Source organism: Dromaius novaehollandiae, chromosome 3 (genome assembly GCF_036370855.1).
Source record: "Dromaius novaehollandiae isolate bDroNov1 chromosome 3, bDroNov1.hap1, whole genome shotgun sequence".
NCBI lineage: Eukaryota > Metazoa > Chordata > Aves > Casuariiformes > Dromaiidae > Dromaius > Dromaius novaehollandiae.
In genome coordinates this window covers 108,612,671-108,637,187 of record NC_088100.1, presented here as the reverse complement: position 1 = coordinate 108,637,187, position 24,517 = coordinate 108,612,671, and the positions used below count along the sequence as shown (strand labels likewise).

General features: G+C 36.4%; 1 protein-coding gene across 1 annotated transcript in view; it reads right to left on the bottom strand.

The window, feature by feature from the left end:
- The window catches only part of PSME4 (proteasome activator subunit 4), a 76,025-nt gene that overhangs the window by 21,966 nt on the left and 29,542 nt on the right, over positions 1–24,517 (bottom strand). Inside the window, exons 16-30 of the mRNA XM_064509758.1 lie at positions 24,441–24,510; positions 23,896–23,963; positions 23,127–23,342; positions 20,974–21,131; positions 18,644–18,739; positions 8,535–8,590; positions 6,449–6,505; positions 6,214–6,269; positions 6,027–6,125; positions 4,973–5,035; positions 4,721–4,816; positions 3,670–3,801; positions 1,950–2,159; positions 1,069–1,205; positions 721–774 (exon numbers count right to left, since the gene is read on the bottom strand). Coding sequence (XP_064365828.1) covers positions 721–774; positions 1,069–1,205; positions 1,950–2,159; positions 3,670–3,801; positions 4,721–4,816; positions 4,973–5,035; positions 6,027–6,125; positions 6,214–6,269; positions 6,449–6,505; positions 8,535–8,590; positions 18,644–18,739; positions 20,974–21,131; positions 23,127–23,342; positions 23,896–23,963; positions 24,441–24,510 — 1,568 coding nt within the window. The remainder of the gene's footprint in view (positions 1–720; positions 775–1,068; positions 1,206–1,949; positions 2,160–3,669; positions 3,802–4,720; positions 4,817–4,972; positions 5,036–6,026; positions 6,126–6,213; positions 6,270–6,448; positions 6,506–8,534; positions 8,591–18,643; positions 18,740–20,973; positions 21,132–23,126; positions 23,343–23,895; positions 23,964–24,440; positions 24,511–24,517) is intronic.

Below are 24,517 nucleotides of genomic sequence, written 5' to 3'. Positions count from 1 at the left end.
ATTCTATGCCACTGCTATATTCAATAGGCTTAACTGTTGTTTAGGGAAGCCTCTGATGTTCTAGGAACACCCAAGTGCACTCCCAGTCATACCCCAGTTGAAGTGTCAAGATTGGAAAGGCATCATTAATGTACAATACAGATCTATGGAGACATTCTTTTAGAGTCTAACACAAATATTATGCTACCAATTAAAACCTATTTGGATTTCAGTGTTACGCACCCAGAAACAGAGCTTCCCCCCGCCCCCGCATGAATAGATATTAAAAAATAAAGAGGTTAAACTAGTCGACAACAAAGCTAAACTCCAAGACATGATGATACCCAATATTAACAAGTCTAGTTCCCAATGAGAAGAAATTTAAGACTCATTCAGTTCTTTACCTGGGAGACAATAATGCAAGATTGTCCTATATTGAACTATATCTTCCTGTTTGGGCAAGCATAAACCAGATGCAAATGCACACAGACCTACAGAAATACAATTCATGCAGATACCTCTGCAAAAAAACTACCAAGTTGGTCACAATAAATGAGCTGTCCCATCTTTATGTAAGATTGCTCCTGACAAGCTGCATTTGAACTACCACCTCAGGGGTGAAAAATATCATTCAACTGCAATCATGTTAACCACACTTCTTAATGCAATTGATACTTATTCATGTAGCCACCTCCAATTCACCCAAAGGAAAGAATCTTACACACAGAAACACAGACTTACAGATTTCTTTGTTCCACACAGTCCAAAAGCCTGTTGACCAAATTTTCATAGTGTCTGAGGGGAAAAAAGAGAATCACCAACTAGATGCTGTTAAGAGAATCATCTAAACATAGAACAGAATTTCCTCAACAAAAAGTGGGTCAGTGTGGTGCAGTGAACAATAACTGGGAGGACAGGAAAGAGCAGCAAAGAAACAGGAGTGTGGAGAGAGGCTGCTGAGGCAGAAGAGAAAACACACCACGTGAATGTGTCTAGTTTAGGATTTAGTTCAGCAATTCGGGATTATTACATTTAATGTACGGTAAGCATTAGGTAACGCGAGCTGGCAGTCAGTGAAGTTAAACTTACTGCAGAGCTTCAGTGTTCTTTTCTTTCTGTCGCTGAATTCCTAATTGAATTTCTTCTGAACAAAGCATCATCAAATTTGAACTTGGATGTTCTGATTTTTGTAGCATAACAGCTACCTCAACACATTTCTCTGGAACCTATAGACAGAGAAGGCAAATATTTTGGACTGAGCAGCTACTTACAGATTTGTTTGTTTCTGCTTTGAAATGAGAAGGACGCAGAATTATAAGAAGAGCACAGAATTTTCTCTCCACATAAATGTAAATCAGATTTAATTTATACTAGGCAGAAGTCCCTGAAGAAGTAGGGAAGAATGCTTTTCTGTTCGCAAAGAACAACCATTTCTCCAAGTACACATTTTATTCTATTTTAAAATAAAATAGAAAAACAAATAATTGTATTAAAAGATTTATAAAAAATGTTTATAAGAGATTTTTATTAGTTGTCATTAATTCTTAAAAATAAGTACCATGACATTTAATATGCTGATTAGACAAGAGACAGTTGTACAAACAACTTTTTACAGTGGGATAACAGCTACAAACAGCGACAATGTTAGCTACGTTACCTTGACTATACTATCCTACCAACACACATCTTCACACCTGAGCAGCAAGAACCATGCTAATTAGCACAGAAATACAGTTTGAGCTTCCTTTCCATAACTAGTTTCCTTAGAAGTTAAAGTGACAAGTTCCAATAATGCTACAGGAAGCTCTATCCCTTCAGTTTCAAAAATACAGCTCCACATTAGTACATAACAGAATGTGGAATGAGGTCAACATCGGCGGTCTAACAACTCAAGCAATGTAAGTGAGTCTCAAGTGTTTAATCAAACGTACTCAGAATCAGAAACAGTAACTCTAAGCAATGTCACTTACTGCAAAATCCAATCCAATCGTTTCATACTGCCTATGGATTTTTTCTGCTAGGTCATCAAAGAGTCTAACTATTGATGGTTTTTCAAGGGACATGGCTTTGCTAAGCCCAGAAGAAACAATTGCTGGCCACGTTTGTGCAATGCAGTCCCAATCATGAAGATTTGCCAAACATACTCCACTGTGATTTCCAAGAAGACAATATAAGGCACCCTATAAAATGAAAGATGTAATTTTAAAAAGTTACCAAGTGTTATTCATATATGTTATATCTTTGTCAGCATACGCACTCACACAGAATAAAAATTAATTTTCACCTTACCAGTCATTTAAATCCACTATCGAGATTTAGCTATGCAGCCTCTTTGCCAAAACACTGAAGTTTTTTCACACCACCCTCCCAGTGCTAAAGAACTGTCTTAATGAGGTTAAAGATAATGTCAATTCCTTTTTCCATGGCATAGCTGATTGATTTTCGAATTACGTTAAAGGAGCTTGTTCAATGATTAAGGACTACGTCTAGCCTTTCTGTGAAATTGCTAAGATCTGGCTGTGGTAAAAATGGTAGGGCTGCAAGCAAATAATCAGGCTTTTGACTAGTCCCAGACCTGAAGTTATGCTAACTGAACAGGATGTTGATAACTACTGGACATGACATGAGAAACTGGGGGACATAATAATTACATGAGATGCTGACAAGAGTTGCATGCAGCACCATGAAGGATGGCTGGTTCTCACAGGTGGTTAAGGGGGAGTTATGTGAGAAATGGCTAGATTTCACAGGTAACTGGAGGGAAGTCTTGGGAACCTTTTGGTGAGTAAAGTCTTGAAAGGACAGCAGCGCCTAGGTAACCACAGCAGTATATCATACAGTAAGACTACCTAGGTAACAGTATCAGAAAGACCAAATTTGGGTACTAATGTAGCAAAACTGGATCCAACTGGGGACAAAGTAGTTATGGGTGGGTTGTTTATGCAGGAATACATGGAGGTGGAGAAAGGGAGGTAAAAGGGTAGCAAAAAGGAAGGTCAAGAAAGAGGAAAAAGGATATTAAATTATGCAAACAATGTAATCTTTTGCTGCCTGAGGGTACCCATCACAACAATAAGTCAAACCTGTTTTTCTGACAACACTACAAGAGTCCAAGAGTTCCTTCTATGGTCAGGATGATTGACGGGGGCAGGAAAAACAGGAGAAGCGGAGGTTATGATGCTTTCCTGACAAGCAAGGGAACACCCAGATGGATAGATTGCTTCCTGGTATCACTGTGTCAGTTCCAGGCCAGACAGCATCAGCAACTACCCACCTCTTCATAACAAAAAACAAAAAAACAACCTTCCCCTTGCCACTGTTTTCATATAACATTTTTGGATAATCAGCTTTTTGTCCAGCGCACACTGCTTACAGTGTTACAGCTGATGGAACTGCTTACCAAGTTTTACTGCTTTGGACTATAGTTTCTCAATTTTTATTTCACAAGTTGAGAACAGGTGTTAACAAAAGCTTTTGTAATACCTGAACACATGATGAAATGCAGAATATAGGTAAACTTCTGTTGACAACTGAGCTAACCCAAATAATTCCTTACATTAAGTCAGGCATAAGCTATATGCTATAGAAGTACCAAGGTCATGCTGATAAGCAAGCAAACCCTATTACTAAAAATTCTCTTATAAAAACACTTTGAAAGAAAAATATGAAACAAAGTTCATGAGACAGTACTTTAAATTGCTGTTGTGTGACATCTTGCCGGTCCGGATGCAAGAACTCCAAAACCAAGGGAATGATATCTCTGCAACAGAAATTGTATGTTCCTAGAGCTGTGAAGAATGCTTGCTGAGCTTTACTTCTGACCTGTGCGAAGAGAGACATTACTAGAAAGTCTTCTGAATCAAAAAAACATAGCATATAAAACAATACCCATATCCTTCTCAGTTATTTATGCATAGAGTTTACAGGATATATCTGTGCACAGAAACACAAACTATTTATAGAAGGGTTTGAACAGCATGCTTCCCCCCCCCTCCCTCACTCACAGTTGTTTGTTTCTTAAAAAAAACAAAACAAAACAAAAAAAAAAAAAACCACACACCACACATACTTCCCTGTTTCTAGCAGCTACTTGAGAATGGCTACAAAGTTAAAGAAAATCCTTTGTATTTCCAAAAAACTGTCTGGGGTTTTCAAGAGCATTTGAAAAGCAAACAGCTAGCATAATGGCCGCAGTAAGCGAAACTCCAAAAGGCCTGTGGACAGCATGGATTGATCTGGATTTACATGCAGCTGGAGTTCCCACAGGACAGAGTTCACAATCCAACTAATGGCACACTTACTGTGTGTGCTTTTTTGTTTTGCCTTCAGCCCTCCACCCCCCCGAAACTAAGATGCCATCAAAGCTACTTCCTAAAAGCAGATTCAGCATCCCATATAGTCTGATGAATCATATTGAGAATACCATACCTAAAAACCTCCACCTAGCATATTTTTAATTGAAATCTTCTAGAAGTTTAGAATTAAATTCCTCAAAAAATATAAATTTTTTAACCTAAGCTCTTCACCCACTTACATTCCTCATTTGTCAAAGAAGGAGCTATGTTTTTTTAAATGCAAAAACTAGGCCAAAATGGGCAATAGTTCTAATCAGACTGAAATAAATGATTAAATGCTTCATGCTGCCATGGAAATAGAGACATGAAGATCTTGAAAACCTTACCTGAAAGCACAGGAAAAAAAAACTGAGCATATTTCAGCTTAAGAAAAGATCATTTCTTACCTGACCATACGAACTTGTGGACAAACAGAGAAGATCTCTGATCATCTCCTGGTGGGAGGTCTTATATTCACAGCCTTCCATTGTTAGTGTTCTCAGCTAAATTGCATAGACAGTGCAAATGAAAGACAGACTGTTTTTGCACTTCACAAATGTAACAGAAACACTATTGTAAGATTACTGCATCTTTTGCTAAATGACAAATCAACTTTTCTAGTGAAGTGGTTAGTCAAGACTATTAACTGAAAGTATTACCTCATGCTGCAACATAACTCTGTCTATCAGCAAGGCTCTGATATGCTGCTTCTTTCCTTGAAGCTGTAAGCAGATAAATAATTGGGTTTAGATTTCAATATTCACATTAGCAATCTGTACTGACTGCATTCCCCCAAGTACTATTCCTCTTTTAGAAATAGGAGAATTTGATGTAGAAATTCTTCCTGGCAGACAACCTTCACTTTTGCCCTGGTAAGGTTTTTCATTTATAACACTTATTTTGCATATTATTTTGGGAATAAGTTCCTTCAGAAGCAAATGGGAGGAACGACTCAATCCACAAGGACAAGAACAAGGCATCATGCCACGTTATTTATTACTGTGGCAATCATTAATAATTAAATAAATAATAATAAATAAATAAATGGTATGATACTATTAATAAAATAAATGGTATGATAGTATCTATTATAAGATGCAAGATATTTAGAAAACCAAAGTTAAGATTACTTCTATAATTTGATTCCTTATTTATCACTGCTTCAAGAGTCAAAGCAAATAAAGGAGAATCCTTCTATTTGCAGTTATCTTCTTTGTGATATTCCTGTGTGATATTTTCTGACGCCAAGTGCTTTGTTGTCATACCACCCTGTAGATATTAATTGAAGACTTGATATACATGACCCCAGGAATAACAACACTGATAACTGTCAAATCTCCAGCTTTCTCAAAAGTACAGTCTATCTCCTTTCTGAGTATTTGGATAAAGTTGAGAAAGTTACAACAGTGGAAAAAAAAAACGCTGATACCTCTAAAATAATTATCCTTTCTAGCAGAACAATGATGCTTCTCAGAGATTTTGGTCCAAGGATGTATAAAAACTGAGGGTTACTACAATTCAGAAATGCTGAACAACTTACAGATAAGATATACAAATAAAGGTACAAAAGCACTGCAAAACAATATTCTAATCAAGGAATTAAATTTCAAACTCACAGATAGTTCCATTAGGACATTTAAAAAAAAAAAAAAAAAAAAGAAAAAAGCCTTCCTGAAATAACCCCCCATAAACTTTACAAAGAAAATCACTGACCCTGTTCTCCATTGATTTTTTCACTAAGTTAAAGCTTTTCCATCGTGAGTCAAACTCATGTTTGTGAGATCCTTGAAACTGTAAAACGTCACTGATGATCTGTAGAAAGAAAAAAAGATAACAAATAATGATTATTTTGCAAAAAATCAAGTCATCTTATTTTAATTATTACAAATTATAAATATACCTTTATTATTAGAAATAAAGACTTGGTATCATCTTCTGAATTATCAAGTATATAGCCTGTGATTAGAAGAAAAATGGTTTATTATCAGATATGAGAACAGCTTTAAAATTTAACAATATTTCAATAAAGCTCAAAATTATAATAAAGTAAATAGAATAAGTCTGTCAGCTTTTATCTATAAAGTTACACTTAAACACAACAGTACTTCTTGGATAGAGAAGGAAGTTATACTTACGCAACAGTTTCCTTGTAATCCTTGCAATTGTCTCTCGATAATTCTCTCTTGATAAATCTATACAAAATTAAATATATTCTCTATATTATATGATGGCATAAAAAGCAACTTAAAAATTAGTAAACTGGTGGAAATCCAGAGTGGACTATTTGAAAACTGTGATATGGACTACAGTAAAAATATAACCATCTTGTCATATCTAAGGACATACAAAATAAGACCCTTACAAGAGCGATACCAAGACAAAAGTGTGTGTTTTTATAGGGACATAGTCTTCTTTATCTGCCTTGATAGCTGGCATCACTTCTAACCACAGAATGAGGCAGATTACTTAGGATATGAAAATTACAGAGTAACACACTAAGCAGGGTAAAAAAGAAAGCCAAGAGATTTTAATTCATCAAGCCAGTAACACTGGGAATTTATTCCCTTTTAGTACATAGTAGGGAACAGACAAGTACATTCCCAGTCCAAACAATGGAGAATATAGAAGAAAACTTAGGATGAAGGATAGAATTTCTTTCCAAGGAAGCTTGTAAGTCAGAATAAACTGCTATCAGAAACAGCTAAATTCAGGTCCACTCACTGTGTGTCATATGACTAAAAATTTACCACTTAAAATACGGATCAGATTTTAAAAGAAATGTCAAAGCACTTAAATATGTTTAGTACTCTGATAAACAGCTACTGTGTGCCTCAGTTCCCTATTTAAGTTTCCCATCTTCACTTGGAAGCTAGTGTAGAACACACACAACAAGGCCTAAAAAATGCACAGTATTATACCAAGAACAGCTGTCACAGCTTTTAGCAGGTTATGCCTTGCATTCCTTCAGTGCTTCAAGTGCAGTCCTTGTGTGACAAGTGCTGCTTCCTGCACCTTTCATCTGGGTGAAGGTACATGGGCCCAACCATTCTGAGCTGGGGGCTGGACAAAAGCCCCATCCCCAGCCATATCGTTGCAGCAGAACTAGACTGTTGGCCTTCTCACAGACCATCAATCTGCTAAGCAAAACTGGGAAAATGATTTAAAAACAAACCCTTCAGCCTTTCCATAAATAAGCCCCTGATTGTTCTTTCATCCAGAAACCCTCAGAGTACACAGGGTCAAAGCTCATCCTTTTTCTTACTTGCAATGAAAGTATTTAAGTTCCTGCGAGCCCAGCTGGCTTCTACCTTGGACTCCAGAGAAGCAGACAGTCTTACCTGCCCTGTGCTGTATGTCCATTTACACGGTTGACTCTCTGGGCAACTTGTGGCTACCTACTCAGTCCCCACCTTTCCTTATATTTCTTAATGACTAGATGTCTTCCCTGTCCGAAGTTTAAGTGTAAGATAAAAGAATAAGCTATTTTTCATCGGACTGAAGGTACTGTCCAACAAAGAATCTCTCATCTCCAAGAGCCGGACTGTTTAACAATTATTTCTACTCCAACCCCATAATGAATAAGCTTATGTTCAGAGCATGCAGCTCACCAGTTAAAAAAATTCCTAGTTCATCTCAAGACTCATGTAAGAACTGAAGATAAAACAGGAACTGGTACATACAGCAGTGCAAGTTGAGAAGTACTTAAATTCTGAATCATAAAAAGGGCAAGCTACTAGACAGACATCATATACAAGCTGCTCTTCTCTCAACTTCGCAGTTTCAGGACCCACAAGGATTGGACAGATGCAGATAACCCTTTATAATTAAAATGTGACTATTACATGTTGGACATGGACAAAATTTGGGAAACCAAAAGATCAGTCACCAAGTATTCAGTTTCAATCTCTGCCCTCCCAGTATGTTTGAAGACTATCTCGTGTTTTCTTCCAGTATGTTAGGTATTAGTAACTGTTAGTAATAGCAACAACCAGGCATTATTCTTTTTGTGACCAATCCAACTCTCCAATTTTCCAGCACTTTCACTTCAGATCTGTACCTTTACCATAATTTAAGATGAAATGGGTATACACATAAAAGCCATCTTTAACATAAGAATAACCGAACTTATGCTCCAAAAATGAACCTATTGTTTCTACAGCAGGGGAAAAAAAGAATGAAAATAACTCATAACCTTTCTGAAAAGAAATAGGATCTACTTACCATATTCAACACCAGTATACAGTTTTGTCTCTTCCAAAGACACCAGACTTGGGACCCTGCATGAAAACAAACTAAATATTACTACACATTACAGAAATTGTTCGTTATGTGAATTTCATTGGCATCTGAATCATTTTAACAAGTTAAATTTCATGCCAGTAACGCCAAAAACATTTGGATTTACTAACAGTATGCATCAGCTCTCTAACATTTATAAACTAAGTGTACCATAAGGACATCTTGAATCCACAATCTTGATTTCTCATTTAGCAAAAGCTCACTGGTTGTTAAATGGCCAGTGATTTCGCTGCACTGTCAAACCTATGAAAACACTCATCAAAAGAAATGTGACTCCTGATCCTAGGCTAATAAGGACAGATGAATTAGATCGCTGACTGTAAAGGGCTGAGACAGAAGTCTTTCCTGATGACTTAAATCAATAAAGTTTTTCTGACTTTAGCTCTTTCTTTATAAAGTTGAATAAACTTATTCATTATCCATAAGACCAATATTTATTGCTATATGAAGTTCACCATCAATAACCATGCCAAAAAACAACAACATGCTTTTCAAGATTCAGATCAATCTCGTTAATCCAAATATTTTAAAAGTAAATGCTTAGTCCTTGTGGATTTGCTTTATCCATAACCATGCATAAATCGAGCGAGACTCAGACACTTGTTAATGAATTTAAAAGATGTATCCTACACATATTTGCATTAAACTACCACCTCTCCCCTGAAAACATTAAGGCCAATGAGTTTCAACCTTTAAGAACAAATCAGAGTGCTTTGGAAAGGAAGTCAGAAGCAAAAAATTCTGCACAGTTACATTAAATGCATAGTATCAGCAAGTAATCCATATAATTTTTTTAAATGTAAAACTACAATGATAGTATAATCAGAGCAAACAGGAAGCTAAGTGAAGGAATGTGAACCTATTGCTATTACAAATGCTAAATAACCCAACAGAAAGCACATATAGGATGTGCTCAGATCAAGAATCTACCAGATACTAAAACAAGCCTCCAAGTTTCAGGCAATTACAAAGCTTTCTTTGACAAAACCAGAAATAAGGATCATATTTCTCCTATTAAAATGGATACATTAAAACAAGAGTGCTACAATTATTATGCTGATTAGATGAACAAATGTCAGTCTCAAGAATAAAAAAACAAAGAAAAACCAAGAAACACACAAACTTGCAACCAAAATTTAGGTAAACAAACTAACTTCACAACCCTTGTAACAGTCACATCTGCCCCAGTTAAAGTCAAACCGAAACGCCTATTCCTAATTGATTTGGGCATCAAGAAGTGACATTCTCATTTCATTTTCCTTATTGTATTTCTATCAGCACTGAGTTAAACCTGAAAATAAGCTATTCCAATAGTTTTACACCTATTTTTCCTCCTAACAGTCAGCACTGTTAGGTGCTCAAGGTACAACTTGGCCACTAATACAATTTTCAGTATCCAACATCAACCCAGCATGTTGCTCCTGCTAAAATATACATAAAGCTTTTGTGGTATCTCACACTTGCTCTTTTAGAATCATCTACATGACTGATTTAGAAAAGAGTTTGTTATGCACTTCTCCAAGATCAGATCGTTCTTATTTGGAAGACAGAGAAAGGCAATATTTCTGAACTTAACCTCTAAAACAACAGGAATCCTCCCATCCCCAAATACTTCTCCTTATAAAAGGGGTAACAGACAAACCCAACAACCTCCGGCAGTTGGAAATGTATTAAGCAACCAGTTTCTTTTCTACAGTATGCTGGATACATTGACAGCTAAATGAGCTCAGAGCAGCAAAATTTTTCTACGGTATTTTAAAATATTTTTACCCTTAAACAGTTTTCTCTGAAAAAAAAAAAAAAAGCGAAAAAAAAAAGAGCAACAATTAAGTTCCCATAAGGTTTTCCTATCTATGAGGCAGCATGGAAAATTAAAATGCTAGTTCCTAGTTTTTTCTCAGGTAGTCTACAGAAAGATCACAAGTCTTTTCTTCCCTCACATTCCCAGCAGAACACATTCAGTTACCCTCACCAGCTAGCCAAGTTCTGAAACAAATCTCTAAATTTTACAACAAAGGAAAAACACCACTGAGATCTCTCTACTTTGCACTTCAGGTTCCTGGGCAGACCAGCAACAACTCCTCAACATGTAGCATCCAATAAACCACAAACCAGACTGGGATATTCCTTAAATTGCTCCACAGGCAGAACCATTTATTCCAATATGGCTACTAATAAGATGAAAATACTACATTTAAAATGTAAAAAAGGTTTCCAGCTGACCCACAAACTGCTGGTAATATTCGGCATTGTAAGTGTCAGCAACTGAGCCAGGAAAAAAACAAAACACCAAAAACCCCCCCAAAAACACTATGAGGTTTTCCTTAGGACATACAAAGGAAGAGGCATGAAATGCTTTTAATAACTTTACAGTCAACACTGATAGCAAGATTCTCCAGACAATACTTCATGCAACGTGTAAGTAACCCTGCACTTCATTCTGACTCAACAGCATAGAACGCAGAATAACTGCCAAGAGAACTGACAAGCAACAAGTTTCCAAAGTTTTAGCTAGATCAGAAATCCAATTAAACAGAACTCTGAAGAATTCACTCCCTTATTTGCCACACTGCAGAGCCTAATGCATCATTACTTTGAGGAATGTACTATGTTTTGAGTTATGTACTATGTTATTCCACTTCCAAACACTTCACAGAGCACTTTATTCAAGTCTTTGTGAACATATTCCTCATTTTATAAGTAACAGTTTAGCAATCACATACAGATTTTCAGAAACAAACACCATTTAGCATCACTCCACTGAGCAAATTGCACAGGAATTTTTTCTAATTGAAAAAAAAAAAAAAAAAAAGTACTGTGCCATGTAAAGGACTAGATCAAGGGCCACATCAACCTATGTTAACATTAGAGATGTAAAAGACAACAGTTGGAAGGTGAACAAGGAGAAAACAGGGTTACTCACCGTGGAGGAGTAACTGTTCCCTTTTCTGTGTGCAGCTCCCCCAGCAGAGCTGGGAAGTTTCCTGGAGATGCCAAGAGAGGTTAGCTAGCCCTGCCCCTCGTCATACGGTGAACATCCTTACACATTTCAAAGAAGCCGTCTTACCCTTGACCTCTAGACTGAACATCTTCAGTGAAAGAACAATAAAAAAGCTCCTACCAACATCTGTAGCGAGAGTGGAGCAATATGCATCCTGACTAACCAAGCAGTATTTGGGGGGGGGGGGGGGGGGGCGCGCACGGGAAAAAAGGAGGGGCTGGGAAATTCTGTGAGTAACCCTGTTTTTGCCTCTCTGACGCAGCTGTTTAGGGCTAGCACATTAGTAGGTAAGCTGTGAGGAACTGAACATCAGCAAAAGACTTAGAGAGCTTTATATTGTCTGTATTTGAAAAAAATCTTTATTTCCACACCATTAAAGACATCATAATGAAAGTGCATTGAATTAATTCGTAATCCCTAACAACATTACAGTGGTCCCTGAAAGAAAAGAGTAGACTGTGTGTGCAGAGGCATTACGTATACCTACGCACACCTTGTGCAGCAAGAAAAGCATTATGTTGTTTTTCTGCAGACACTGAAAAAAAATGTTCATTTTTCCCAATTATGTCAGGCTAACTCACATCAGCTATCTCTAGAGCTTTGAACACCTTAACTCAGCCACAAAATACTGCTGCTATCGTAAGGGATTGCTCCCTCACATCCTTTGTCAGCCTCCTCCCCAACTTTTCTTCCATCCCCCTTGTAACTATGCATTTATTTGCATTAAAACAAGTAATTCAGAGAACACACTTGAAATCAACTGCGTATCTATTAAAGATGAAGAACACATTACATGGAATAAAGAGTATAAACACAGGCTATTGATTCATGAAATTCAGTCTTCTATTAATTTGTCATGCCTAGCACTTCACGAGAGCACTCATTCATCCTCCCAAAAAGATAAAGGGAGGCATATTTCTTGTTCCTGATAGCTAAGAAAGAGCATCAAGCAACAGTCATGAAATTTCTGCTTCCTACTGAAATTCAACTATCCTCTTCCATCCTGACAACTTTCAGTTATGCAGTTTATCTGCAAATAGATTGTGCACAAATCTTCTGTTGAATTGCCTGTAATCTTGCTAAACACCTGCTCAGGTATGAAACATTCACGGTAACACTGTAAGCTTTCAAAATAGTGTGAAATATTTTTTAATTAAGCTATGATGGGATTTTCAGAAGGACTGAGAAAGTAAAAAACCCACACAGACAACACAGGATTTGCTTGGTCTCTGAAAAAGTTGGAGCATTATGAAATCTAAACCATTTATGTTCAAGCTCACTGAACAAGAAAAACACTTTAAGCACTTCACAGTAGTTAAGCTGTTGGGTATAGTGACTGTATGTACACACGTGCATACATGTAATACACTGTTTATTTTGGGGTATACTGAACATACCAAGTCAAGTGTTTGTCTAATGATGTGATTTCTGCACTGCACATCACCTCCAAGTTCACAGACTACCACACTCAAAAGATAAAAAAGGAGTAAGAGAAACTAGTCAAGCAACATGAAAACATTAACCTACGTTGGTAAGAGATTCAAGGCGGCTCAGGCCTATGTACTCTCTTACTTACGAACAAAGGGAACTTTTGAAACCTTTACTCTAACCAACATTTGTCGAGCCATTAAAATAAAACCACAATTTGATTCTATCCAGCAATTAAAAGATACCACACCAATGCTGAGGAATTTTATTCAATTTCAGCTTTAACAAATAATCAAAGACATCAGAAAAGCTTTCTATCCTAATTATTCAAGAAGTAAATCTATTTTCAAAGTTAACATGACCTTCCAAGAGGCAAATAAAGGCTATTCACAACACAAAGAAATATTAATGAGCAAAGACATCTTGAAATTATTAGGTACTCTTTCCCCCCCAGTGTCAAACAACTAAAATACACCTGTAAAAGTCCATAGAAATAGACCTTCCCACCTATAAAACTTTTCAAGATGAAAAGTTTTTAGAAGTGACTAGTGGAAACAGACTTCTAAACGTTTGTTTCATAAAAAGGACATTGTGAACTGTAATACATCCTCTATAGTAATCAAACAAGAATCACAGGTTAACAGTACTACTACAGTAAGATGCTACACCTTTATTTTCATATGCTAGAGGAGAAGTTTGATACTTGCCACAGTTCTGTTTCCTGTTGTAGAAGTAACTTCCAAGAGAATTATAGCTACAACAAAACACCAAGCAGCAAGCAATCTCACATAATTATAACTTTAGTGCCAAGTAGACTCATGTATTCAACCTTGCGAATTTTTTAACAATGTTTTAGGAGTTAAATCCAGGTTCAATCATTTTTCTTCCCCCAATACCAGTGTTTGCCCTTCAGGAGACTACCATATTTATGCTATACTGTGATTTAAATTCACCTATCAAGACAATCTTACATGTAAAGCATGGAAATTTTCTGCAACAACGCAGATTACAACAACCAATAATGAAATGAGCTTTTAGGCAGCTTGTGACATTTGTGATGTATGGTCACCATGTAATTTTTATAATTAGTTTTCCATTTTACTTAAGCTGAAAAACACTCCCCCAAATAAACTTATTTTCTCACTCAGTAAAGTCATGTCTTGCTTTGCACCGCTCAGTTATTATCAATTTAATTAAACCTACAGTAAAATTAGATCAGTTTAAATTTATGATACTGCTTGTAATCATTAACAATACAAAGGCTGAGATAACTGAAATATAGCAGCAATTTACCTATTACCAAGAAGCAGCACTTCAACAAATGTGCCTCTAAAACCCAAAGTTATCAATGTATTTTAGGAAAGGATTTATTGAAGTCAAATCTCAGTATTTTCTAAGAAAAAAAACCTGAAATGTAAGTATATGCATACTTACAAACAGATCAGTATAAAAATAAAATACAGCTCTAAAATCCAACGGAATTTTTGGAGTGTGTACTGAACCTCTTTGAGAGCCTGACACCTTTTGGTAGTTCACAAAGTCTAGGGATCTTTCAGTAACAGTTTTATATCTGAACTTCATTTTCAAGGGCAGTTTGTTTTTCCCTTTAACCGAACTGGCTATTAAATAGTCTGGCCACTCTCTCCACTCTACGTCAGTATAGTTCACTCATCAGCTGCACAGATCTCATCTGTCACTTTGGGGACTGTTGCACAAACACTCCATCTCTTCTCCCCGATCTGCTCACACCTATTCTCTCAGGAGCTGCTATTAGAAATCTGGAGGAGAGCAGGGGTAAGAACCACTCCACTGAGGCCTGCTGCTGCCTAACCAAAAAAATTGGGAGCTGATAGCAGATACAGCAGGATATCACTGCTGCTGCACCTTGCTCCTAATGGAGAAAGCAGTTCTTTACGCCTTCATTCCCACCACTGCCTCCCCCTAGCAAGGTTGTGAACACACTCAAAAAGAGATCTGCAAATATCTGACCAGCTTTCATTCAAATAGACAAACCCGGTACTATCCGGGTAAAAAGCATCTGGGCAGTAGGAACAGTCTGCAGGCAGGTATAGTCCACACTACTAACTGGATCATCATGTCTAGTTTACCATCCCGCTCCATACAAGAAGTTAAGGCTTATTCTGCTGCTGAGGTTCAAATATAGTTCCAAGATCTTCCACCTATGTGACTTTCCTTCTGTTCAGTGAGCAGACTAGAGAATCACAAGAGAACAAATATTTGTAATCTGTCTCAACAGGAATCTTCATGCACTTAACCATCAAGATGTAGAAAACTCTAGCAGTTGCACGGATTCAGCTCCACTTCAAAGCCAGTACAAACAAAAATGTTGTGTTTCATGGCGTGCAATCGACTATGTTTCATTAGAGTTAAGTGGTGTAGAAGAAATTTTTATAAGAAATCTCCTATGCCAGTTTAAAAGTGCATTTGTAGAATTTTCTAACTTGAATGTATCAAGCCATTCACCAATACTTGCATTCAAAACATTCCTACACTGCCACATTAAGATAGTAAACATCACCACCACTAGTGCACTGTACTGTGAGTACACGGCACTTAAAATAAGGGCATTCTGGATAACTGACTTCTTCACTGTCAATAAAAGCTCTTCACTTTCAAATTTGAGATGTGCATTCCCATTGCATTCCCATTATTTGTAACTAATATCTTTGACAAAAAAACCGAGGAATTCACGATACAATTACAATTAAAATCAATCTTTTTTCTGTTCTGATAGCAAGTTCAGCAAAAAGCATCTCCTATGCTCAAACTGGATGCAATATTATAGACATATGGGAAGGAAAATGCTGTATTCACAGGAAGCTGTTTATACTGTCTTTCAATCAAGAGAACCCCCTCTCCCCCAAATATTCCAGTTATTTCTCAGGGGGAGAGGAGAGGATAGTTGGGATAGGGGAGAGAAGAAAGAAGTGGAGAGGACATCTTCCTACTTGGCACAATGCCCTCCTGTGTCATATATAGTAACCAACCTACTAAAACAGAATATATGTTTCAAAAGAAATGTCACTAAAATGAATACTATCCATCCTGGACACATCAGCTCAGCCTCATCTCTCCAGATGCCTTATAATTTCTCTTGCTGAGTAAACTGAATGTAATCTACCTCCTCCTCTAATAAACTGACAAGGACCTAACATTTATTTGACATGAAGTCTGTGAAATACAACACAATGGAATCTCTTGAAGTATTGATTAGTCCATCTTCCTAGGCTAAAGAACGAATCAACCGCAGACAAATCTACTCTATTTATCCCAAATTTTCTCCTTCACTAGAAATCCATTTTCCATTTGTGATAATGCACGCATTCCAATCATACAAAGAATGAGAACTAAAGCTTACTTGGACAAAATTCATACAACTTTGGAGGGAAGGTTCCAGAGTCCCATATAAAGTCACTGAAAAAACTGCCTTAATTATGTTTTTAAAAAGCCTTAATGTAAAAATAAAGTTTGGACATAAGACCTGCTCACAGCGCAGTAGAAGAAGTTTCATCAGAAAGCATAAAGTCCAGCCAAAGAACAGAAAATTCTGAAGCTCTACAGACATTTACAATAAACTAATTGAGTTTCAAAATTCAGATTACATGAGAAAATAAGAGAGTCAGATTTTAATTTCTTTAGTCACAGATAGATTTCGGCATGTTCTTGTGTAAACTGTATACATTTAAAAAGGCAGTGTAGATACCTAACAGAATTAAGCAAACCTTCCATAAATATGCAAGTCATTTAGAAGTTGACTGTAGGCCAATGTCCTAATTTGTAAATTAAGAATTTACAGATCTTGCCTAAGCAACATAAACCAAAGATGATCCTGAACAATTCACTCCCAAAACAAAACCAAAGACAGCCTATATACACACTCTCTAATGACAGTTGCAACTCACTTAAGTTCTCCCCAAAGGCGGTGAGACTATTATTTTTACCAAATTAAGCTTCAGTTCTTAATGATCAGATGCCTTACATAAGGGGTGTGAAACTGCTTACTCACACACAGGCATTTCTTCATTGATTAATAGATTACTTCATCAACAGCAAATTTTTTTGTGACGTTAGAAATTTTTGGGGCCAGGATAGCACTTATATGTCATATTCAAGTCCACAATATCCAAGAACAGTAAATCGGTCTTTTTTCATGACCCCCACCCCAAAACCAGAAAAACCTCACAACCCCTCTATCCTTGAACATGTTAGCTTTAAGAATTGTTAGTTTAAATAGTACTTGCCACCCAAAAGATGGCGGGACAGAATTCAGATTGAATCAAGAAGTGATGATAACACTGGTCCCACATTTTCTCTGTGCTGACCAGCAAAACAAGACTGGCACAGCAGTCCTGAAGGGTGCTGTAGTCCTTATTATTGAAGATATTCCAAGTCAGCATGAACACATCACATGCAGGCTTTAACTAAAAGAATTATTTCCCTTCTTGTACAGTCAGTGGTAAAAGATGGCCTCTACAAAGCCCTCCAGCTAAACAAATACTCTAAAATACACTCAAGAGAAGCCTCGCCTCCTGTACAAGTAAAGAGCTCACACAGGCTAAACTCGTAAAATAAAGCATCTGAAACAACATTAACGCTCCTTGGCACTTTTAGTAGTTGGCACTTTGGCAAAAAGTTTGAACGACAACTTTACTGTCCTCAAATACAGACTTAGGATAAACACTTAATTGGAACCCTCCATATTTCAAAACATATGTAACAATAGGAACACTGGGATCAAACTCATAATTGCCTCTAACAGTATTTTTCAACTCTCTTTCTCGAAACAGTCAACACTTAAAAAGCAGTCCGCTGTATTAAACAATCTTTTTAAAACTTGAACTACTCCAACGCAACAAAAAATTCCTGTTACTTCCAAAACAATAGTTTACTTGAGCATTTTTTCTGGAGTCCTACTGTATACTGCTACCAAAGGCCAGTTTCTTCTGTGACATTATTCGCAGGGATATGAGCTTTCAAACTGGATTTACCTCCTATTTTAATATAACGACACAGTCAGGAAGAAGGTAAGTTCAGCATGTTGATGATTATTTCTTCAGGGTAATAGAAACATGAATAAGATGGCAATGCACTATGGTTTGGAGGCTTCCTTTGGAGGAAGGGAAGGTTGTTGCTGGTTTTTTTGAAATTAGGCAAGTCAGATATTTTAAGACATTTTCACAGGGAAGAAGAGTGGCTATTTGATTCAGTGATTGGTGGATGCAGAGCTGAGAGTTGGAATCTTTGCTTTTCTCCCTGGATATTAAACATATTAGTAAATGCCTAGCTTTCATTTCCTTTACATAAAAGGCTACCAGCAATATAATGCTGTCACCTACCTTTTTAAAATGTTTACAGAGTTTGGCATGAAAAGCACTTAATGTTAAAAATATTTCATATTTTTAAACACTCAGATGTTTCTGCAAATCATTATTTCAAATTTCTGTATTTTTATACTAGTAGAAGAACTCTTTAAAAGCAATTAGTAAAAGCAGTTCTCTACAACAACAGCAATAAGAAAACAGTAAAAAACAGGATGACATAATACAATTGCTAAAATATTTGTGATATAAGTTTTACTTACAGATGAGCTATCCTTTCTCCTTTTAGGGGAGGCAGAACATTCCCCGAGCCAATCAAGCAGTTATGTACTATTGCGAGGCACTGCTGCACATCATCTCTTAAAACAAAGAACAAAACCCAATCACTTTAACAGTTATGCCAAATAGTTGGAAATATACAATTGGCAAATGTCTGTTTTCGTAAGGTTTTATAACATTTTATTAAAACTCTATCAGTTCTAAACACAAGAGAATGCACTACAGAAAGCTGTGCTTTTCTGATCCAGCCTAATACTATTGCAGAACAACATTCAACTTCATTTTCTGAAAAAATTGCTTTGGAAATCTTACATTCTTAAACAGCGGAGGAAGCTTCAATGAAATGAGACAAATTGATTTAAAAAAAATGACAGCTTTACAAAAAAAAATTTTGAAAAATTTTATCTAGTCTGAGATCAAACCCCATTACAACTGTTTTTCCCCTCTTCTTCAAAAGGAGCAAAGTCCTTTATACCAGGAGTAGGATGAGGGAATATTTTCTTAATGAGTGAATATGTTATGGTCTGTTGATAAAATACAATCTAACAAAATGAACACTTTTTACTTTTTTCTGTGCTATTGTAAGGAACTATGGCATATAGTTTAAGGCCTTCTCATTTAAAGCAGCACCATTTAATATACAGTTACAAATTTTGGCCTTTGTTCCAGTCTTTGTGCTAAGCAACTCTGATGTGTAAAATAATTCCTTTCAGCCCTCCTATGAGGCTTGTGAGCTGAATAGGTCCTAGTCTTCATGCATTACATATGAACTCTCTAAATACTTGTTTAAAAAAGACCATCAGAATTTTTTATTTCCTCTTTTGCAATACAAAGTATTATTCTGAAGCATCTAAGTATATTAAAAACATTTAATTTCCAATTATCAGCCAATGAAATACTGGAAAAAAATTTGAGAAGAATTCTAGCTTCAGAAATTTTAAGTATTTGAATTCAAAGAAGCAGCAGGTTCACTCAGCCTCTCATTTATTTGCACTCAGCTACAAACAGTATTCTCTACTCTTGCAGTTTTGCTGTCTTGCTTTCCAACTTAATTGACAATTCAAACACTTGGCTATGCTTTCCCAAATCATCATAATGTGTTTCTACTAGGTAGCAAACTGAAGCCTTGACCAAATCGAAGTCCAATTCTATTATAAATTAATGGCTTTACACATAAGGTATCAGACAGAAAGGAAACAATGAAAAGAAACACATGAATAATCCAAAGCCTTAAACATGATTTTTTTTTTTTTTTTTTTTTTTTTTTTTTAAGTTTAAGCACACTTTACGGTTGAAGTTTGGTGGCTTTGATGTGTTGAGCACATGCTGTATTTTACAGATAGAAGGCAATGTGGGAACTTGATCATAGATCAAGAAGTATTTAGGAGCCTGATACACCCTACTTCATGCAGGGCAGCACTTTACAGCTTGAGGTATATTGTCACATGTTGTTATGAACATCAATTGAGGTACATATTGTTGCAAGGGTGAGAAGCCTTAAGATGAGAAATAAAGAAAGGTTGAGATATAATGCTTGTAAATAGCTGTAGCTATTTGTTACTTGTCAATGCTTTAGCACATACTAAATTCACAAGTATCTTATGCATAGGAAACTATCCTTAGTTTCCAGTTTTGCATTAACAAAGCTTAAGACTGGCTAACACTGTTCTTGCCTCCATTCCCCTCTGCTCGTACCACTGACTCCGTGTTACCTCCTTAGTTGCCACTGACTGTGTTGCCTCCTTAGTTACACCATCACTGCTTTTTGCAGGGAAACACTATATACTGAATCAGAAAGCTGTTCTGGTTAAGAACACCAGTTAAAACATCACACCTTTTACTTGCAGGAAAGTAGTGGGGAAAATCAGATTACCAAGCCAAATCAGCCTGTGCTCCATTTCATAGCTTAGGAACACAAATTGGTTGTGCCAAAGTAACAAGAGGTAGTCCAGAGGAAGAATTTCAGCCAGCAAGAAGAAAAGTGGAATCATAATTGGTAGCATACATACAAAACAAAACAAAAAACTCTTAAGATACTGTTTATATTGGTACAAAGTCTTTCCTGTTTGGGAATTTTTAAAGGCGTGTTTCTATTCAAAGTAATCTGTCATCTATTTTATGAAATGCACTTCTACCTAAATATACTTTAAAGAACCAAAAATCTTGGAAAGATACTTGCAATAGTATCAAAAGACAGTGTAACATTGTAGTATTTCACTCTCTCACTTTTGTAGTTCAAATATGATTGGCAGTAACTACCGGAAACAACCATTAGTGGATACACAAATTCTCTATATTACATACCACCACTGACCTGGACATTTCTAGTTTTCCAGTTGCATAGTGCTCTAATCTGGTCAGTTCAGGCTGAAGAAAAGTATCCAGCAAATAAAAAGCAAAATTTATTTCCTCAGATGAAGGAACATGCCACTGGATATCCAAGTTCCACAGGTCACCTGGTTTACCCCAGTCCTACAATAAATAAGACATGTCCTATTAAACAAACTATGAAGCTTAATTTTCATTAAAAAGTAGCATTTATATTACTAAATAGCCCACCCACAAACTAGCTAGTGCTGTAAAGCAGTTATTCAGAAAAAAAGACATCGTAAAACCAAACAGAAACCCCAAACCCCGCATACTATCTACAACATACCTTGAACATAGTAAATACTCGACAGGTGTAACAGGCCAAGGACTTCACTATTCTAACTGAAAAATAACTGTCTTTCCTTTGGCTAGGTAAAAATTCAGAATATTCTGAAGTCCGACTGACATTTGATACTCCTATAGAGTACACAAAGAGGCTAGCCCATTTTGTAATGCTCCTTGGCAGTTTTGAACTACTATCTGAAAACATGGCATTTTCTTTTTTAAAATGAGAGTTAGTTTTTAAGTGTGAGTTTCCATACAACGCCAGGTCATCCCATAACAAAGACAACTTGTCTTTCATTTACAAAGAGCTGAGATGTGCTACAGAACTGAGTACTTGAAAGAAGAAGTAAATGGATGTTAATTATTAGTTCATATTTATAGATGAAGTTATGTGCTTACAACTATATCAGTTAATAGGCATGCTCTTGAAAGCCCCTGTGAAATTTTGGCTTTCCTTTTCCTGTCTTTGTCCAATTTTATGTGGTAATTCAGGATTACAAAACTTCACAATCTGTTACTAAAACGCCCAACTGATCTGATTGGACAAAAAGTTCAAAGAACTACGACAGCACACTTACTCAACATAGCCTGTTATTACTTCTCTTCCTTGGAAGACCAGGCTAGTGCTGGTCTCCATGAATATTACTTGAGAAAGTAACAAAATCGGAGTTTTATACTGGGGCAGGGTAGGAAGCACGTAAATGACAAAAACTCTTCATAACAATTAAGAGTTTATTTCTAAATTAGCCACTTATGTATGAAAGGCACTGAAGGACTGTGGATTTACCCCCCCACACCCTTCAGTTTCCAGAGGAAGAATTTTAAAAGTTCATTTTTTTGTCGAGGTGCATAAAGATTTTTTTCTTCGTCTTTTAAAGGCATATCTGGTCCTACTTGATTTTCTCATCATTTCATAGATCTGTACTGGCTTTCAGGAACAAGCATGAGATTTTCTGTAGTTTTAAAATTGCATACAAGAACATTTTTAGGCAAAATGCAATTTTATACTCAAACAGGCCATCTGACTAGTCCGCTATTTGTCTGTGATACAGATCAATCAACCTCAAAGTCATAACAGCAGACCAGCACATTACTTTTGTTACTTTCAGTAACTTTTAATATTGCCACTTCGACTTTGATTTTTATCTCAAAATGAAGTTCAGTGTAGTGTCACTTTTCATTTGTTATTCTGCCTTTAAAATATCATCTCTCCTTTCTTGCAGCTATTCTGCACTCATGTATTTATACCCATTTTGCATGCACTCATCATTACTTATTACATCTGATGGCCACATTAATACAAAGAGTAACCAGGAAAGGCTGTAACTCTCATCCACAAAGGCAGATGAACGTTAGTCGCAAATACTTCCACAACTGGATGTTTAAGTTAGAGAACAGCAAAATTCTCCTTCTTAACCTCAAAGTTAACAGTTTATACCACTGTACTTCATGACAGCCAAGCCTCAATTCAACACATCATTTATTACAACAACAGAAACACAAGCAGGTACTTTTAACCTTGTATTACGTTATTATAGTCATGCGATCATTATGAACTGTGTCATTTTATCACACACACCCCTCAGTCACACCATGCTATGAAACTACTCAATACAGTCAGCATTCAAAATACATTGAGGGCAAAAAATGAATATTCAAGTAACTTGTAATTTGCTAAACATGTTTCAAAGTTTAACGCATCTTTCAATTACACTTTCCATAGATACTACCTATGTTCACAAAACAAGTAAAATAGTGCAGGATTGTTAAAAAAGTCAAATCCTCTAATCCTAAATAAATGAAAATCCTTGCCTTGATAGGAAAGTATTCAGAAAGAGGCTTGTCAAAGCCACCTGGTACACTGCAGTATTCTGTGGGGTAGATAAGTGTAGCAGAACGAAGAAGATGGTGCAGTAGGTTACAAGACAGAATGTAACCCTGCTTACAGGTTAAATGTAGGGTTCGCTGCAGAATCTTCCCAAGCTGCTCCCTGTACGGTAGCAACTTCTTTCCATCCACTCGAGTGATCTAGTAGGAAAGACAAACATTTCAAAAGATAAATGTAACAGATTTTGTTCTAGACTATAGAGAGGACTATACCACTCAAGTGAATCTGTACCAGGTTTCACTCCATAAATCATACCTAATTCAACCTGAAGACTGAACTTACACGTGAACTACCACTTCTGCTGCTGCTGAAAAAATTTAATACACAACTACTGCAACACAGAGTGTTTCCTGATCTCAAATTTTCTACCTTTACTCATGAACATTGAGATGCATTTTAGAAAATTTCTTTTACACAAGGATCTTAAGTTTTTCCCTGCATTGATCCCTCTTCTTTCTCTATGCCTCAATTATTTGCAAAGATGCTTCAATTTTATTCCCTGTACATGGCATACCTTTATTTTCCTCAAACATCAACTTTCATCTCAGAGTCAGATAAGAAAAAGTTATGCAATATCTTTCATACAACTGTTTATTTCAACAGCAGAAGTTTATTGTTCATTTCTTTCAGGGGCATTAAATGGGATTCAATGATGGTGTATACATGCATGGGGGAGAGTATTCTATGCCATACCTCTGACAAAAGCTGAAGATTCCAAAGTAGCTCCTTATCTAGTTCCTCATCACGCAAGACATCATCATCTAGAGAAACAAGTTATAAGCACTGCTGTTACTATGCTGTAGGTCAGCTTTACAAAAGATAAACCATAAACCAGATTCCTGCATCTCAAAAGTTTAATCTCAACCCTTTTCTTGCAACCCTTCCAATTCATTCTTCACCCCATCCACCTAAAAGTTACTACAGCACATTTAATTCCTTGTTTACTTATTGATGAATAGAGGAAGAAGTTTAGAGACATATTTTAAACTGCCAAATTTTAGAGAACCATGTTCTTGTAAATTGATAATTTCTGTCTTGAAGGTAAGCACATTTTTTTTCTTTTTTTTTTTTTTCTTTTTAAAGAAATCACAGGCAGAATCAATTTTCCATCATCGAGATTAATTGGGGGGTGGGGAGAGAGAAGAGCAGGGGAAAGGAAAATGTTCATATTGCTTTTATGTTTAGTAAAAACAACTCAAAATGAAGCATATGTAATATTAGAAATATTTTAAACTTACTGACAGTAAGGTGAGTTATAACACTGCAGCAATGGGGTACAAAGAGCTTCAAGGATTCTTCAGGGCGACACTGGAAA